This window comes from Marmota monax, unplaced genomic scaffold, assembly GCF_021218885.2.
Source record: "Marmota monax isolate L192 unplaced genomic scaffold, Marmota_monax_Labrador192_F-V1.1 WCK01_AAM20220418_F8-fsc00014, whole genome shotgun sequence".
Taxonomy (NCBI): Eukaryota; Metazoa; Chordata; class Mammalia; order Rodentia; family Sciuridae; genus Marmota; species Marmota monax.
The window spans coordinates 23,892,096-23,910,934 of record NW_026695222.1 but is presented as its reverse complement, the minus strand read 5'-3'; the positions used below and the strand labels follow the sequence as shown (position 1 = coordinate 23,910,934).

The 18,839-nt window shown below is 46.5% G+C and overlaps 1 protein-coding gene across 6 annotated transcripts in view; it reads right to left on the bottom strand.

Annotated features, from left to right (window-relative positions):
- Positions 1–1,789: 1,789 nt before the first annotated feature.
- Ttpal (alpha tocopherol transfer protein like) overlaps positions 1,790–18,839 on the bottom strand; it is a 37,101-nt gene continuing 20,051 nt past the window's right edge. For 2 of the 6 annotated variants that reach the window (XM_058575615.1, XM_046433763.2), the window contains exons 2-5: positions 13,425–13,884; positions 10,024–10,217; positions 8,194–8,304; positions 1,790–5,779 (exon numbers count right to left, since the gene is read on the bottom strand). In XM_058575615.1, the coding sequence (XP_058431598.1) occupies positions 5,501–5,779; positions 8,194–8,304; positions 10,024–10,217; positions 13,425–13,869 (1,029 nt within the window). In that variant the 5' untranslated portion in view covers positions 13,870–13,884 and the 3' untranslated portion in view covers positions 1,790–5,500. Of the gene's footprint in view, positions 5,780–8,193; positions 8,305–10,023; positions 10,218–13,424; positions 13,888–17,701; positions 18,028–18,050; positions 18,111–18,839 lie in introns of those variants that run through there. The other 4 variants (XM_046433765.2, XM_046433766.2, XM_046433767.2 and 1 more) reach the window with 4 other exon arrangements.

Sequence of the window (18,839 nt, the reverse complement as noted above, 5' to 3'; positions counted from 1 at the left end):
ATCAAACCGAGGCTTGGAAAGAAGTCAGACTTCCTGTTGCCCAGGAAGAGGTGAAGAAGCAGGGAGTCAAACCTGGGGCTTGACTTCTAAGTTCTTTTCTCAAAACACCCTTTGTCTGGATCCAGGAGGTTATACTAGAGACTGCTTGGAGACAATGGAGGGGAGTAAGCTGGCTCACGACACTACCCATCATTTTCAGGAAAGTTAGTGACCACCTGACAGCAGTCACTATTTTACTAGGTCACTATTGCTAGTTGCTGGCATCTAGTCAGGTAAGAGCATGAACACTTGGTTAAAACTTCCCCCCAAGGAAAGTGATACCCTAACTGATCTTCTGACTCTCCACCTTTATCATTATTTGGTTTGGGGACCAAACCCTGAGCCTTCTGCATGCTGAGCATGCAGTCTACCTCTGAGCTATATCCCCAGCCCTTTTTATTTTTTGTAAGTTGCTGAGGGTGACTTTGAACTTGTGATCCTCGTGCCTCAGCCTCTCAAGTCACTGGGATTACAACAGGCGTGCACCACCGCACCTGGCTTTACTTGCCAGCAGCTTTAAATGTATTAATGTGAAACCTGTGCTGCCATTGATTGTGGGAGGGGCCCTGCAGGTCGGCAGTGAGGAGGTGCTCAGAAAAGTGCCTCCATTGATGGTCATAACACTGCTGTGAGGTAAAAGGGCTGGAGATGTTGGCTCCCATTTTCCAGAATGAGAAACAGACTGAGCATTCGGTTCCTCCATTTTCCCAGGAAAGGCTGGTTGCACTAAAGGGTGCATACCTGCCTGGTTGTGACATCAAAAGCCAACAGTGAACCTGCATCCTGTGCTGGAGTGTTTCTTAACTCGCCAACACACCAGCCCCATGTGGGGACCTAACTGCTGCCTACTCTGGGACAGAGTATTTGCCTCTCGATAAATAAGGAGGCAGGTTAGAGAAATAGCATGTTTGGAACCAGAGTTGGGTCAAGCCATACTGTTACCCCTTGAGGAGTCTGGCCTCGCTTGTAGGAGCTTCTGGAATAAAATGCTCAGTTACCACTCGGATCTGAGATTAAGAATTGCATTACGTGTTTCCAGAAAATAAGGCAATTTCTGATACGATCTTTTTATAAAGATTCCTATCTTCTTTCCCTCTGTTCTGTGGATTATTTGACAACAAAATTTTTAAGAGATGGATTCCACCTGGCTCCCACCATCAAGTCCTGATGCAGGGCTTGGGACTGATGACCTGCCTTAGAATCCCATCTTTACTGTTTTGCTGGTTGTGTCCTTGGGTAAGCTGTTCCACTTTTCTGTGCCTCTTTTTCTTCCTAGGGGCCATACTACTACTTCATTAAGGATACCTGAAAATTAAATGAGATTATGTGTTGTGTGTACTTGACAGGTGTGGCTACCCCACAGGCACATTCGGGAGTTATTGGCTACCACTGAAAGATTCAAGGCCAGTCAGTCCTGAAAATCATCTTGTTCCTCAAGGACTGAAACAGTGACATGTTGCCCCTACCACCATGTATGATTACATCCTCTCCCCTTGGTACATGATGCAGTCTAGGCGCACCTGGTCTTTGGGGGCAGCCAGCTCAATGTTTGCCACAGTACCCCTCCCAGGCTCTCCTGGAAGAGGGAGGCTTTGGCCATGCCTATGAGTAGGAAACCTAAGAGTCTTTATCCAAACTCTGTGGGGGCTGGGGATATAGTTCAGTTGGTAGAGTGCCTGTCTCGCATGCACAAAGCCCTGGGTTCAATCCCCAGCAACACCAAAAAAAAAAAAAAAAACTCTACGCACACTCATCCTTACAGGGATTTTTATTAAGACCCAGTCATGCATACTAAAATTACATATTTTTTTCACCACTTTGACTTAGAAAAATGCACTAGAAAAATAAACTTTTGGTCAAAACAAATACTGAAGTAGATGAAGCCACCACCATGTGTCCCCACACTCGAAGCTACACTGAATTTCAGGTTGAAGCAAGGAATGCAACCAGTGGCTAAAATGATAACCCAACCTAGTTAGGAAATTACCCCAGCTCCCAACAGAGTGGTATCAGAGGCATATCCACAAGAGCCCAGAACTTACTACCTGACTACACAGGCTGCCTTCTTGAGAGTTCTCTTGAAAACAAGCTAAACTGAAAACCAGTAAATGCATCCCAATCATCTCCATCCACGAGTCATACCAGACCTTCCCATGAAGCAAGCTCCTGCTAAGTGGGAATATTTGATGATATTTGTTTCTTGCATTTCAAGCAAACCATTTCTGAGTCAAGAGAGCAGAAAGGAATTTAGATTTTCAAAGTTAACAGCTGCCAATGCTCAGGGGTGCTAGCAGGTTGACAGTCTTCCTGAGCATCTCCAAGCTGTCACGGCTGCAGGAAGGCCACACATTAGTTGACACGTCCCTTCCTGAACGAAAGGAGGTTTCATAGGAAAACCTGGAAAGCTGACAACTTTAAAATGAGGTATTGTAATAATGCCACAATGGCTGCCAAATGAAAAAGAAACCCCATGACTGATCTGAAAATAGCATTTATAAACACTGCCCAGTCAATAAGTCTTGAATTCAGGGGAAATGCCTCCTACCACACCAGCAGGATGAAGTGGAAGGATCCATAGCCCCTTCTGTAGTCCCACGCAGGAAAGCCAGTGTGCGAAGCCAGGGTTGCATTTTTGGCTGTTTCCAGAGATTTCATCTGTTTCTCTCCATAAAGGTAGACTATGTTTCTAGGAAGAATGGGGAATGGGGGAAGAGAAAACTCCCATTGTCCCAAGCTAACAAATTTGTTTTGGAAGCTTTACCAATACATTCAGACCCAAATTTCCTAAAAACCCAGATAGCAGTAAAAGCGGGTTGTCACTGTGGCAGTGAAGCCTGCCAGATGCCAGAAACAGGTTTGGCATTCAGAGTAGAGGTCTCCCGGGTCATGATGATTCAGGGGTGTTCAATGGCTTGTTCAAGGACACATACGTGGCAAGATGTAGCTGGAACTCAATCCTCCTAATTTCTATCCCTGTCCCTTCCCGATATCTCCCTACCTGTACCCAGGGGAAAGTTCATGCCTGGTGTTTGAACCAAAGTTCCCTGAAGGAAGGCTCTTGCCCCAGTCCTCAGGTGTCTCCACCACAAAGCCAGGCCTGCTGTGCCCTGCTGGTTGCCCGCCTGCTCTGCCTTGCTTTTCACCAGGGAGGTCCTGGATTTACAGCTTGCTTCCCATTCCCTGAGGTGCCAAGACCATTTGATCTCTCTGGAGCCAGCAGGATGCCCAGCAGCTCCAGGAGGCAGGCAGAACTAGGTCAATGCCTCTCGCCTGAGGGGAAAGGCTGGGAAAACAGGCAACATCCCTTCCTGCCTCTGAACTATTTCTCCAGGTGAGCCTGGCCATCCAGCGTTTAGTCATGTAGACAAGGGCCACTGGCCAGGAACATGATGCAGGGGCCAAGTGTTCATCCGTCCCTCCGTCTAGCTGTTTCTGTGTGCGTCCCCCACTTCACACACACACATTCTCTTCTCTCTGGGACCCAAGGGAGTCTAACCAACTTCCACCTGGGCCTCTGCATTCTGAACCATGCCCTTCAGCCATTCCACTGAAGCCTAGGTCTTTCAGCAATGCTGGTGACATCGCTTTCACCCACTGGTAGCCAGTGGTGTACGTTTTGACACTTCCAGCTCAGCCAGGACCTTAGAGGATTCAGGGTTAGTGTCTATGGTGGAAAGAACTTTCCATGGAATTGGCATTAATGAGGTAAGTAAATTAATTTCCACCAACTTATGCATTTCTGAAAGTGCTGTAAACTTGAATAGCTTAGTAATAGAAGACCTTGGAATTTCAGAGGCTGTTTCTCTCCCTCAGGAAACTGTCTGCTTTGCCTGCTTATTCTCATAAATGTACAGAGAAGGTACAGGCACAACAAATAGTACTTGCCACTACTTGACATCTTGATCACATATGAAAGGAAACAGGTCAGAAACCATCAGATGAACCACCTAATTTGATGGCTGGGCTAAGGTCGAAGTCTTGACAGGAAGGTTCTAAAATGCTGAAATACAGAACTGCCATTCAGGGCAACTGGTCCTCCCACACCAGAAAGACAATCTTCAGTGGGCCTGGGAGGGCAGAGGCCCCATTGGTGACCCAGCAACAACCTGCCCATGTGTGTATGTTTTCAGGGATGAGATTTAAGAAATCCAAGTACTAAAACCACTGTAGCTGAGTTTACAATATCCTACCCAGATTTCAGGATGGAAGGAATTCCTACAACATTCAGGCCACCTCACACAAGCCATCCTTTTAACCATCACTACAAAAAAGAAGTTGGGTCACTGAGTCCTAGGAATGCACATACTAGCTTCTTTAAAGACAGGACCAGATGGCGCTAATTCTCCATGGAAAGGTCTGTTCGTATCGATAAAAACCAGGATGTGACCAACACTATCTGATAGCCATCTCTCCAGGAAGATAACCTACCAGTAGCTAAACCAAATACCAGAACCTCAGTGCCAAAAGGGCCCTTTGACATGATTTCATCCAGCCTCATAAATGAGAAAGCTGAGACCCACGGGGGCCTGAGTCTTGTGTACAGTCACACAGTCACATACCTGGAGCCCAGGTCTCTTGATTCCTAGTCCAAAATTCTTTAGCTTCACAAGCCTAGAATCCAGTGTTTTACACTGAGCAAGATCATATACTTTTTTTTTTTTTTTGAGAGAATTTTTTAATATTTATTTTTTTTTTAGTTCTCGGCAGACACAACATCTTTGTTTGTATGTGGTGCTGAGGATCGAACCCGGGCCGCACGCATGCCAGGCGAGCGCGCTACCGCTTGAGCCACATCCCCAGTCCAAGATCATATACTTTTAAGACCTGGTCTGACTCAACTGAGAACCAGGGCTAAGGCTTTATAGGTTTGGGAGATGTTTCTATTGCAAGATTCAACCAGTGAATCCCAGGGAGGCTTTGAAGTCTCTGGCTTCTCAATTTGATCAGGAAGAAGTGCCTAGATCCTGGTGCTCCCCTAGTGCAGGCAAGGTGCTTTCCAAACCCAGTGACAGCCACCGGGAACTGGACCTGGAATGGGAAGTTTCCTGATTGGCAGCGGGTTTACAGCGAGAGTTCTTGTAAAAGGCAGACTCCCAAAGCTTTGCATGGCCTCCTTGAAAAGTTCAGCCAAGTTTGTTTCAGAAGAGTAGTGCTGACTGGCCACTTGTGTTGTCTTTTCCTGGAATTGGGATCAAAGTGACTTTCTTACTTCCGGGATGCCTAAGAACTAGATACAACTTCAAGTGTGAATGTGTGGGGGTCACTGGGGAAACTTTCCCTGTCATCCCTGGAATAATCCAAGTAACCAAAGGCTCACCCCAAGCTGGGCTCACCCTCAAAGGTCTCCAGACGGTTCCTCATGCTGCTCTTTCATTACAAGGAGCAAGACTGAGGCCTCAGACTGTAAGTTCTAAAGACGAAGGGAAAAGATTTAAACATGGCGACACTCCCGGGGGACTGACTAGTAGCAGGAGTACAGCTGTGACTTCACCGCCCGCATGGAGTCGTCGCACTGCACATCTGAGGCCAGTCCTTCGGACAGTAGTGCCTGGCCCAGGATGCTGTCACAGGTGGGGACAGGTTGGCAGAACTCTTTCACAAAGTCGTCCTCTGAGGCCAGGAGCACGGCACTCCAGCTGGCAGTGTCCAGCTCCCCCGCTGTGCCCCCATACTCCTTGGGGAGGATGTTTCTTGGGAGGTTTGTGTGAAGAGAGTTCAGGTCAGACCCGTGGAGGAAGAACTAACAGGGAGTGAAATTAAAAGGACACACATTCTTAGGTCAATCAGTAATGGAGCAATCCCTTTTGTGGTAGGTGCTCAAATAATACGTGTTGAATGAAGAAAGATTAATTGCAACTTTACTCAGTTCCTCGGCCAAGAAGCCTGGAGTACCCCTAATTCTCTTCTCTGTATACCACACACCCTATTGGTAGGCCTTCCAGATCCATCCAGGGTCCAGCCACTTGGCTACATCCTCAGTGGTTCCAGGCCTCCAGCACCTCTCTCTGGAGTCCCACATTAGCCTCCTACCTATCTCTCTGCTCTCACTCTTGTCCCCATAGGATTTCAGTGAGGGCTGACATGTCACTCCTCCACACCCTTCTGGCACTCCCTCTCGGACCAGTCAGAGGCCCCTCATGACCTGGCCTATTACTTCTCCAACTCCTCCTCTGATCATTCCTCAGCCCCAGTCACACCAGCCTCCAAGCTGCTCCTTCAGCTATGCTGGACACCTGCTTGTCTGAAAGGCTGACGCCTCACCTGTCAAGTCTCTGCGCAAACATTGACTTCTCAATGGGGCCACCTCCTCAATGCAGCCACCTCTAATACCCTATTGGACACTGCGATCCCCCTTCACACTTACTACCTCCTTTCTGTGGTCTACTTTTGTCTGAAGCACTTCTCCCATTTGAACACTGGGTAACATGTGTGATCCATTATCTGGGTGTCTCTTTCAAGTGTGAGCTTCTTAGGGGAAGGGATTTGTGTCATTTTGTTCATTCTGCACAGAGTAGTTGATTGATAAATAGTTTTGAATGAATAAGTGAATACACGAGGGAGAAAAAACAACATCATGTGCCACAAATAAGAGCATTTCATAGACGTAAAAGACCTGTGTGAAGGCTATGTAGGTTCAGGTTCCAAACAGAATCTTCGGGAACCAACACAGGTTGCGCCCATGCAAGGAGGCCACTAAATCAGTAGCTCCACTATATCAGCCTAGCTATGCATCAGGATTACCTAGGGAAATTTAAAAACCCATATCCCTGGGCTTCACCCCTGAGCTGATAAAATAGGGAAAGAGCTAGATCTGGAGTTTAAGTTCCCTCTTTTGCAACCCTGGGGTTCTCCATCTGTATAAGCTTTCTTTTTGAAAAAGAGTATAAAATTGAGGACCTAGTCTTTAGAGAGAGTGACTACCACGTTCCTAGGTCCAGGCCATTTCAATCAGTGGTCCTGGGAAAGGTGAAGAGAAAAAGGGCTCTTCAGGGTCAGCAAGGAAGACTCGTCCTTTAGTTTATCTTTTATTTTTTTGTTCTATTGAGGATTAAACTCGGGCCATTGCACACACTATGCAAGTGCTCAACCACTGAGCTGCATCCCCAGTTCCTTTTATTTTAATACAGGGTCATGCTAAATTGCCCAGGTTGATCTTGAACTTGTGATCCTCCTGCCTCAGCATCTCAAGTAACATTTATCCCAGCCAGACCACGATCTCAGTTTACTCAGGAGAACAAGGCAGGAGGGTTGTAAATCTGAGGTCATAATGAGACCCTATCTCAAAATCAAAAGGGCTGGGAGTGCAGCTCAGTAGTAGAGTACCCCTGAGTTCAGTCCTCACTATTGTGAAAGAAAGAATGGAGGAAAGAACAAAGGAAGACATATTTTGGGGGGGAGGGGGTAACTGGGAATTGAACTGAGGGTGCTTTGCCACTGAGCCCCATCCCCAGTCTTTTTCATTTTTCATTTTGAGATAGGATCTCACTATGTTGCTGAGGCTAGCTTCCCTCCTGAGTCACTGGGATTAAAGGTGTGTAAGACCTAGCCCCTTCTTAATTAAGAATTAAGCTAAAACCCCACATAGCTCAAAAACCTTGAATTGCTTCAAAAACTGCACAGTAAGACATCAAATTAGGTAAACAGAAATGCTGAAACAGCTTTTTTTGTCTTTGAGACAAGGTCTCACTATGTTGTCCAGATTGGCCTCAAACTCCTGGGTTTAAGTGATCCTCCTGCCTCAGCCTCCTGAGTTGCTAGGATTACAGGTGTACATCACAGCACACAGCAAATGACCCTTAGTTCTTAAGCAATCTGCCCAGTTACTCTCTTTGGCTCCTCCCTTTCCACATCCTCTCATGTATAAAATGCAACATTGGCTTACAATGTCTAAGATAGGAGATCAAAAGGCTAAGGGTTTACATAGCAGAGAGGACACTTATGGTAAAAATTCTGACTTCTGCTCTTTTCTGACAAATATTATCATCTTATAATTTCATCTTTCCCTTATAAAAAAGACTGTTCATTTATATTCATCTGTACTCTCAGACTTTCCAAGTTAGTTCCAAGGCAAAAAGAATTAAGTACTAGCTGTCACAAGCAAATCCAAGGAGGAAAAAGATGAAAGCATCAAAAGCCACAAGGATTGTCACTTACTCTGTTTGCTATTTTCTCCTTCAGAAATGGTTTTATGATGGCAAAAATGCCTTTAAATATCCGAGGTTCATTTACTACATGGACTGCTTTTATCCGAATGGGAAACCCATCCTGTTGGGGGAGGGAAAAGAGTGTTAGAACATCTGCAGTGACTGTAAACTGTCCCTTCCACAGCCACACTCCCTGATTCAACCTCTACGTTCAGCCCCACATCAGTCTGGTTACATTCTCAGGGTCTCTGCAAAGACAGAAGGGCGTGGGGGAGAGGGTTGCTAAATAGGAAGGATAAGCCTTTGTGAAAGTCTCTCTTGGAAGCCAAAATTGGGTCAGAAAAGAGACAAACAGGCAGAGTGGCTCCTCTTATGGGCAGCAAAGATCTGCATCTACACAGATGGAGCTGGCACACATCAAGAGTCCTGGGTCAGAGCTGCCCTAAGCATATTTCTCAGGGAGCATTAGATACAGAAAAGGATTCCATGGCAGGTGAGTCTGGTAAGTCAGTAGACTAGAATAGACAGGTTTCTGTGACCACAGTTCCCTGCTCAGCCTTTAATACAGAGATGTTGGTGGTGAAATTCATAAGAGAGGGATGTGCTATTCCACATTACCAAACCTGTTTAGCCCTGGGACTTCTGTCCGCTCTGGAAGATTTTTGTTTGTTTTTGTGGTACTGGAGATGAAACCCAGGGCCTTGCAAAACTGACCAAGCACTCTACCACTAAGCGACACCCTTAGCCCTTTTTATTTGACTTTGAGACAGTGTCTTAAGTTGCCCAGGCTGGCCTCAAAACCCATGATCCTCCTGCCTTAGCCTCCTAGTAGCTGGGATTATAGGCGTGCACCACCACACCAGGCTGGAGGAGTTTAAAATACCAGGAAAACACTGATTCACTCTACCCTGACACTGAATGTAGTAGACATGGGAACAGAGCAGAGGGCTGGGGTGTGGCTTGTGGTTCTGTGCTTGCCTGGCATGCGCAAAGACCTTGGTTCTGTCTAAGCACTACAAAAGCAAAAAACAGAAACAGAGTGGAAGCAAAGAAAAGCCAGAATACTGGCTCAAAGCTAGAAATAAGATTTACAATTATGTCAAAAAGTGGTCTTAAACACACTTGTGAATTCGGTGAGAGGTGATGCTGTGACCACTGGTGCCCACAGTTCACAGGGGCAGCATCTGCAGCACTCTAGGACTTGGGTCAGAATGAACAAGGAATCCAAATCTGTCCCAGTTGTGACCCTCTGGCCAGACTCTATCCTCTCTAGGTCTCAGTTTCCCCGTCTATCAAAAAAGGAAAAAGAATTCTTGACTAATACAGAAGATTCCTCAAAGGACTGAATGGGTGATAACGGTGGTAACAGCCCTTTGTGAACTGTTAAATATGTATGGAAGGGACCTTCCAGGCCCTAGCAATTTGGGTTCCAAAACGTGAAGCCTGAAGTGTGAGACCTCTGATCAAAACACAGTCCCACAGAACCCCAGGTCCCAGTTCCACAGAGGAATGGAGAGGTTCCAGCCCCTAAGGCAGGACAATTTATTTTGTGTTTTAGGAAAATTCCTTCTTTGCCATTTGCACACATATGTGCACATGTGCACACACAAAGGCAGAAAGCAGCTGCCTGTTTTTGATTCTTGCCCAAACTGTGATCTTGTCTAGATAGAAGGTACCTTCTCCTCAAATGACTGGAGACCCTGAGGAAGCCATGAAAAATGGCTGGTGACTTCCCACTGCAGGTGGGAGGTGGGGTTTGTGAATCCCAAGAGACCTGCATGAAGGGCCCTGGGGAAAGTCAAAGCAACCACAGAAGGGGCACACGGCAAACGGGCCATACCTGGAGGATGCCAATCACCTTTTTGGCTATAAAAGGGCCAAAATGAGATGCTTTTGATAAGCTCACTCCTTTGTAGTCTGCAAGAATTACAATTCCATTCACCTGGGTTTCTTCAGACTGAATGAGTTTTTCTAACGTCAGGTATATGGCTCGGATGTTTTCAGTAATTGGATAGTTGCTTGGTATCCATCTGTCTGAGGTTATAAGAGAATAAGGAACAATAGGTTATAGAAACGAACACGAACAAGTGATGAGAAAAGATTTATCTCTGTCTATTAAAAAAAACCTGCTGTCTCAAATGGAAAGAATGAGATTTGTGTGGCCATGATGCTACTTAGGTTATAAGTGGGCTTTACGCAGTAGCTGATATTTCTTTTTTTTTTTTAATATTTCTTTTAAATGTTGATGGACCTTTATTTTATTCATTTATTTTACATGTGGTGCCGAGACTAGAACCCAGTGCCTCGTACATGCTAGGCAAGTGCTCTACCACCGAGCCACGTCAGACGGAGTAGCTAATGTTTCTTACTCCAAACCCAGTGGTGCATTCAGAAATGGAAATGCAGTTGAGCATTAAGGTTAAAAGCATGCCCTCTGAAGTCTCACCACCTGGGGATCGGAACCTGACTGCCTGTGTGGCCTCGAGCAGGCTGCCTTCTTCCCCTGGGCCTCTCTGCCTCCTCCAAGTAGAAGAGAACAATGACACCACCTTCATGGACACCTATGCTTCTCACCATCAGGTATTTCCCCTTATCTTCATAACACCATCCTGATTTTCCTTGGGGAGACACCTCTTTCCACTCTTGCCATGCAACTTGCATAGAACTGCTGTGACTCCTGACTCTAGAGGTGAAAAAGTGCCTGGGCACTGATTTGCCATCTGGTGTTAGATCCTCCTGGCCACAGTGTGGTCAAAGCCAGGTCACACAAATCCCGGGAGTCTCAATTCCAGCACCTTGACCCTTGAGAAGGGGATACTCTTTCCTCCCTCTTACAGTACTCTGGCTGTGAGCTCAAGATGCAGGAGTCCCATGAGGCCAGAGCTGGCCTGAGAATGAAGTCCACGCTGAGGTCAGTGGAGATGGAGACAGATTTCCAGTGCTGCTGTTTGACCCGGCTGTGCCCTAATGTCAGTTATCTGAGAAAATGAGTTTTGTTTTGTTTGTTTTAGCTGACCTATGATGGCTTTCTGTCACTTGCCACCTAAAAAGTGAGTCCTAACTTCTGTACCACCTTCAGGAGATGTCGTGGGGATGGGAAATGATGCTGCATTGCAGAAGACCCTGCATCCAAGGGTCCAGGGCAGATGTTTCTTTAATACTTTAATACTTCCCACATATTCAACAATTCTTTCTTCCCTTCGGGAAAAAGATAAAAATGACAGCATTTGTGATTATTAACCACTATTCTCAAGAAAATTCCACCAAAACCTGTGTGCCCCTTTCTTAGAATGATAAAACTTCACGTTTACCACCAATGAGACATGTAAGATGTGTAAAATTCTTAAGAAAATTCTTTGTATAAAAATTGTGCCAGTGTGCTGTTTTGTGTTGCTGCCAGTTAAACCTGCCTCTGCATTTCCGGATGCCATCTTTTGAATCACATATGTCCCCAAAGAGCTTATAAAAGGGCAAAGCCAAAACCCAGCTGAGAAGAGAACTTAGTGTCTCTGCTACCTTCTGAGAGGCTGGGTCAGTAGGGAGGGGTCCAGGTCTGCTCCACCCACATGGGAAGGTATTCATCTCACCAGCAAAGGGCAGGAACCACTGTGGCAAGGTGCAACCAGTGTGGTAATATCTGCCATTTTGTAATATCCTTACCCGTTGAGCACAGAGGAGCAGCAGAAAAGCCTACTGGCTGGTTTCTAGGTCTCCTGGTGCCCTGAAATCTGCACTGCATTGCTTATTTTAAAATAAACACCTCTAATTTCAGAAAGTGGCTACCAGTGCAGGTACAGCCATTAACACGTGCCTGATTCATAGTAAGGGCCAAAAAGAAAGATCTAGTTTCAGAGAGATTTTGGTAAATGATGAAGGGAACAGAGAAGTGGGGCTTAATGGCAGAGGAAGCGCAGGGAGGTACTGCTCCCATCAGATGTCCCTTGAAGAGGCGTTTGTACACACCAGGCTGCCAGTCTGTTTGCACTTTCTGGCTCACTCGGGAAGAACACTGCAATCTATCTTTCCCTTTTTTTCTGAGCAGTGCTCTGATGGAAAATGTTGAGGCTGTGGGTGGGGTGGGGAACACGCCTCCATGACAGTGCATTTGGCATCATGGGAGAGAACAGGATTAAGGATTAGAAGGCTGGAGTTCTAGCACCCCCTAGTCACTGTGTCCAAAGCTCGGAATGTTCCAAATGCTTCTTCAGGAAGTCGGCAGGGAACTGCCCCCAACTGCTAACTTCTGTGCCAATGAAATAAGAAGAATAAAAATGGGCAGAAAAGTTTTTTGGCTTTCTCTCTTTCCCAATCTATAAATTGCTGCATAACTGTTTGAATAGTAAAGTTAATATGGAGAACTAGACAATAGTGCCAACAAAGGATAATGTGTGTCTACTTTTGGGTCTACTCATACATTTTTTTGTACAATGTCAAAGAAAATGAACTTTTAAAAAAAGTAATGTACCCTGATGATCACTATGAAGTGCTAAGATTTAAAAAATAACTCTTGGGGCTTTGATGTGGCTCAGGGGCACAGCACTGGTCTAGCATGCATGAGGCACTACGCTCCATCTCCATCACTGCAAAAATAAAAATAAAGTGGACCTTGTCAAGGCTTCACAAAGCAGAGGAAAGGAGGGAGGACGAGGGATGGGGAAGGCTCCTTTTCACGAGTCTGCCCACTCCTCAACCTCTCAATGATATCTGTGCCTTGGCCACTCAAAGAGGAGTGGCAGGGGCTCCTGGCAGCTCTGCTCGTATCCTCTGACCAGAGGCAGACCCCTCAACCCAGCATATTCTCTCCCACTGGAAATCTAGAATTTGCACTGAGGGGTGTGAACTGGGTGGCCAGGTGATCCTCATTGCTGAGAGATGTCAGTTAGCCTTGTGCACAAAGGCAGCAAGCGCTGGTCTACAGAAAAGAAAGGTAAAGAGGATATGCCAGAGGTAGCAGAAACATGTGGCCAGGGGATATGCAGGCAGAGGTGGGTCATCTTAGACTGGCTCTTACTGTAGGACCTGGTGAGAGCTTATGCACCTCATGCCCTCTAGGTCTAGATGAGACCCACAACTCCCTTGACCAAGTTCTCCCTTCTGTCTTTAGTTAGAGTAGGTTTTTATTATCTGCAATCAAAATCAAAAGAGGCTCAACTAACAGAGGGGAAAAGGGACTAGGAGAAGGCAAGGTGCAGGGAAAGCTCAGCAACCACACCCATGTCCCGTGGCAGGCTGGGGAAATACCTGGACGGATGCAGAGGATGTGGCAGCCCCTGGGGTCAGTGTGGGGCAGCACAGTAAGGAACCCAGAACTCAGCACATCTTTTAGGGCCGATGGCTTCAGGTTACTGAAGACTTCGGGCCAGCTCCTGCGGCAGCTGTGGTAGTTGACCAGGAGCTGCAGGGCCCGGTCGTAGTCAAACTTGCGGGCTCGGAGGAAGCGCAGCAGGAAGGCGTCCTCAAGGGATGTGCTCAGGTTGGGGTACTCCTTCCGCACCATGTCCCGGAGGGCCTGAACATCCCGAAGTCTCCACTCCGGCTTCTCCTGCAGCTCTTCCCGGGCTTTGGTGACCAGTTCTTCCGTCAGTGAGCACACGTAACCGGGGGGCTCGGGTGGTGGTGGCAGTTCATTTTCAGAGAGTGAGGCCACAGAAGGGCTGGTTCTCAGAGAGTCACTTTCTTCTGACATTAGCTACTAAGGTCCCTGCTGACACAGAAGCCCAAGCAAAGTTAGGAAAGCTCAGCACTGCTAATTTCGAAGCCCAGGAAGCAAGATGTGGGAATAGTAGTATTTTTTTTTTTTTCAGAGCCCAATAACCTCAGGGGCAGTGGTTCTCAAAGAGGAAAGAAACTGACCTAAATCATGGGCCCAGGTCCAACCCAGACCCATGCAGTCAGAATCTCCTCGCAGGCACCCTGGCAGCTGTGGCTGAATACATGCACTCCTCCCCACATACACAGACTTCTGTGTCAGTGTGTGAACAGGTGCTAAACCACACTCATCTTACATAAAAGTAAGTTAAAACAAATTGGAGCCAAGCACGGTGGTGCACACCTGTAATCTCAGCATCTTGAGGCAGTAGAATGGCAAATTTGAGGTCAGCCTGGGCAACTTAGTGAGACATTATCTCATAATTTAAAAAAAATTAAAAAGGGCTCAGGACGTAGTTCAGTGATAGTACAACCCTGGGTTTAATTCCCAGTACCACCCCCCCACACACACACACGCATACACCAAAAATAAAAAGTAAAGCAAAAACATTACGATCCACACTGGCAAAAATAAACAACAGATACTTTGGAATACTGGCAGGAGTGTAAACTGATGTAGTCCCTTTAAAGGGCAGTTTATTAGTATGTATTAAATTTAAAATCACATATAACTCAGCAATTCCATTTCTGGAATGCATATATATGTGTAAAATAATGCATTCACATGTCTATTTTAAGTATTGATTAAAATGACAGATGACTGTAAATATCTTTACTGAACATCAGGAACTAGATTAAATAAAAAATAAAATACTTCTTCAGTCATGAAAAGGAATTATCAGATCTTCATGAACTGACATATTATGGAAAAAGGAGGCTGAGAACAGTATGCAAAAAATAATCACATTATGTCTTTAAAATATATACCCATATACACTTGTGAATGCACAGAAATTTTCCGGAAGGATATAAAAAATTGTGTTACCAATGGTTACTTTGAGGGAAGAGATCTGGACAACTGGACAATTAAGATGAGAACGTTTACTGTACTGTTTACTTTTTTAAAAAATATATACTCATTTAACACATTGTGGAGACTGTGATATGGGCTGGTAGATCTACTGCTGTGGAAATATACTTGTCAAATGGCTCCAGGTGCTGTCCCTCTGGATCCATCAGCCACACTGGATGCCACACTTCCCACAGACCACCCTCAGCTGTGACTGAGTGACACATGGAATCCTTTATCTGCCACAGTCATTGCTTCCAACTGGACGTGCACTGCATATCCCATCTCTAGACTCTAATGTCTGCTTCTCAGAAAATCTGAATTAACACATTATTACATGAAAGAAAAAAATAGCAGACTGAAATATTCTGGGAATAAGGTAAACACAAATCTGACCAGTTCTAAAGTTCAACTCTTGTCCATAGGCCACCATTGATCCTCCAATGCAAGCTCAACAAGGAAATCAGGGAACCTCTCACAGGTTCTTCCACATACCCCTAAGGTCCTAACTGCACCTGGCTGGACTCCCTCCAGTCCACTACAGCCAGAGTGACCAAGCAGGTCACTCCCTCCAAAACTGAGATATGCCACTCCATCTCTTGCATTCCAACCTCCAGCTTCTTTCACTCCTCCACAAAGGTGTGTTCCAGCCTGTGCAAACCCTGATCTCTCGCACTGGCATGCTCTTGCTCCGGTTCCTCATCTGACCCACATCAATTCACCCTTAAGTCTCAATTAGATGACAATTCACTCAGTCAATGGTTACCAAGCATTTATGATGTACCAGACCCTCTTACAGGCATATAGAAGTAAATGAAGAAAGAATTCTGCTCTGCTGAGCTTAGATTCTAGAGAAGATAGAGAAGACTATGAGAATAACCAATCATACAGTCTATACATCGTGATGAATGTTGTGAAGAAAACAAAGCAGGGAAGTTGGCTGCATGTACCTCGGGCAGATGCTGCAATTTTGAATAGGGTAGTCAGGGAAGGCCTCATCTAGCTGATGGAGGAGGTGAAGGAGCAAGCCGTGCATATCTGGGGGAGGGGGGGACAACTGTGAAGCTGGAGGCAGGAATCTGCCTGGCTCTTTTGAGCAACAGCAAATAAGCAAGGTGAGGAACACTAGCAGATGAATTCAGGGGCTTACTGGGCCCCAGGGGCCAAGGCTTTGTAGAACTATAAGAACTCTTCCATTCTGAGTGAAGGGGGGGATGGAGGTCTTTGAGTGTTGTGATCTGTTTTATAGTTTAAAGGGGTCACTCTACTGTTTTAAGAATGTAGAGGGTGAGGATAGAAACAGACCAGAAAGGCTACTGAAATATCCAGTTGGGTGAAGATTGTGGCTTTAACCAATCAGCCTTCACTGACCCCAGGCCAGGATGGGTGCCCCCTGCAGGAGCTCTTTGGCACAGTACTTCTCACTCTGTTGTCATTGTCTGTAGGCAATTTGTGGTTGGTATCATGTCTGTCTTGTTCATCACTATAAACACAACACTTAACATGGTATGAGAGAGTCTGCACTCCATAAATATTTGTTGAATGAGTTTAATGTGCTTAGCAGAGGTATGCTGAGCAAGAAATGAACAGTTCCAGCTTTGCAGAACCCACTTGGGGTTCCAATAGTTGTCTGCAAACCCAATCCAGGGCATACCTGACAGGCACACTGTAGTGCTCACAGGCTACAGACCCAAAGCCCTCTCCAGCCTCACCTCCCACCTCTCCCCTGCCAGTCAAAACAAACTACTGACCCACAATTCTTCACACACTTTGATGCACTGATATCCCCTCCCTGAAATTTCCTTTCCTTATCTGTTCCCAATCATAACTCATCACCTTTGAAGCCCAGCTGCAACATCATGGCCTCTGTGAAGCCTTCCCTGACTTCCTCAGGGTGAATCCCTGAGTTTTCCACAGCACTGCAGTCCAATGTCACAAGTGTTTACATGAAATTCCTGAGTCTGTTTCACTATGCATTATCAAATAATTACTGATTACCTATCGTATGTGTCAGGCACTGTGCTAGGTACACAGCAACAAACACTAAAAGTCTTTTGTGTTTTACCCTATATCAAGCACTATGTTTGGCACTTGTTTTCTCAATTTTATTTATTTATTTATTTTTTGCCAGTGCTGGGTATGCATCACTGGGCTACATCCCCAGCCTTTTATTTACTCCTCACAATATTTGTTATGTATATTATTACTGTTCCTATTTTACAGACTGTCCCCAAGAATCCACGAGGGCAGAGAACCTGCCTGCCATGATCACCGCTATCCCCTTGGCTGCGTACACGTCAGAGCTCGGTAAACATCAGGGGAAGACAGATGCTAAGTGATGTGCTCAAGGGTGGCAGGAGGAAGTGTCAAGTCCCACCCTGGTCTCTCATCCCTACCCTCCACCGGGTGCTTCATTTTAATCTCCAGGGCCTCGACAGTGGCTCAGTAAGTCTGCTAAATGATGGATGGACGTAGGGATGGGATGCAAACACCAGCTGCTGAGGTGAAGCAGGAATCTTCCCCACCTGGAGCCCATCATTTTGTGGAGCATCACCTTCCTCGCCACCCCACCCCCCCCCCCCGACAGCGAGAGGCCAAGACCATTTCTCTTGGGCCCCAGGGATCCCATCTCCCCTAGACTACCTTCCCGGGCCCCCAACTTCCGGTCGTCGCCCCCTCCCCAGGGGTCCCCATTTCCTGGGGTCTCTCGCTCCCTCGGCTCCCACTTCCGGTTATCCCTCCCTTTCGGGGCACCTTTTCTCGGCCCCTGGGACGTACGCATGGGCTCGCGGGCACTCACCGGCCCGGCTGCGGGGCGGAGCGCGGGTCAATCGGCGGCGGGAGCCTCGTCTGGCAACGCGCACAGAGCCGACCCGCACTCCTCGCCCGGCCGGTCCGGCCCCTCTCGCCGGAAGTGACGTGCACAGGGCGTGGGAAGGCGGGGCGCCGTTTGGGAGTGCGCATGTGCGATTTCTCGCCGTGTTGCCGGAGCTTTGCCTCCACCTGGCGGTCGCGACTGTACATTGCGGGCCCTCTGCTGGCTGCTAGTAAGTGGGATCGTGAGCAACTTGTCCGACCCTCCGTGTGAATGGGGAACCGGGTCCAGAGAGAGAAGGAAGGAAAGAAACTGCCCTTTTCCTCGAACGTACCACCACGTTCCTGGTGTCTTCCTCCATGCCTCATTAAATTCTTGAATTTGTGCAATTTCCCTGTTTCATGAAAAGGAAAGTGGCAATCCATTGCAATAAAGAGATTAAAACCCAGACCTCAGGATTAGCATTCCAGAATTCCTCCCACCGCATCTCCCATCAGGACTGGCTGCTTCTTGGAGGGAGACTTCCATACAATCTCGGATTGTCATTAGCAGCATGAACTTGGACAAGCCCCTATTCTTCATTGGCCTCGGTTTCTTCATCTGATCCTGATTTGATAATTAACTTCTTTCTTGCTTTAGGGTTCACGAAGTGCCCACCAGATAATGGTAATGTGAAAAAGGATTTATTACCACCACATCTAGTCCATTAACCCCCCTCCCCAGCATATATTCATGTTTTGTGCAACTGCAATTTTGAGAGAAATCTCAGGCAGAGTCAAGACGATAAACCATTTCTAGGGAGAAATTCTGGTGATCCAGAAGAACTTCAGATCCAAAGGGATGACCTTAAATAATCCTTTCCTCTCTCTGCCTCAAGGACAAGGGAAGTCCCAGAGGGAAGTGACCCAGGAGATCCCCAAGAAAATGTTTCTGCCAGATGCCCGACTGTGTGTGTGTTGGTGGGGGTGGCGGGTGGCGGGAGTGGGAGCTGCCTGAGAATCTTGACTTTTGACTTTCTGCTCTCTCGTTCACCATTTCTAAGGTTCCCAAATAAAATATAGAACATTCAGTTAAATTTGAATTTCAGATAAATGATTTCTTTTTAAGTATGTCTTAAACAACA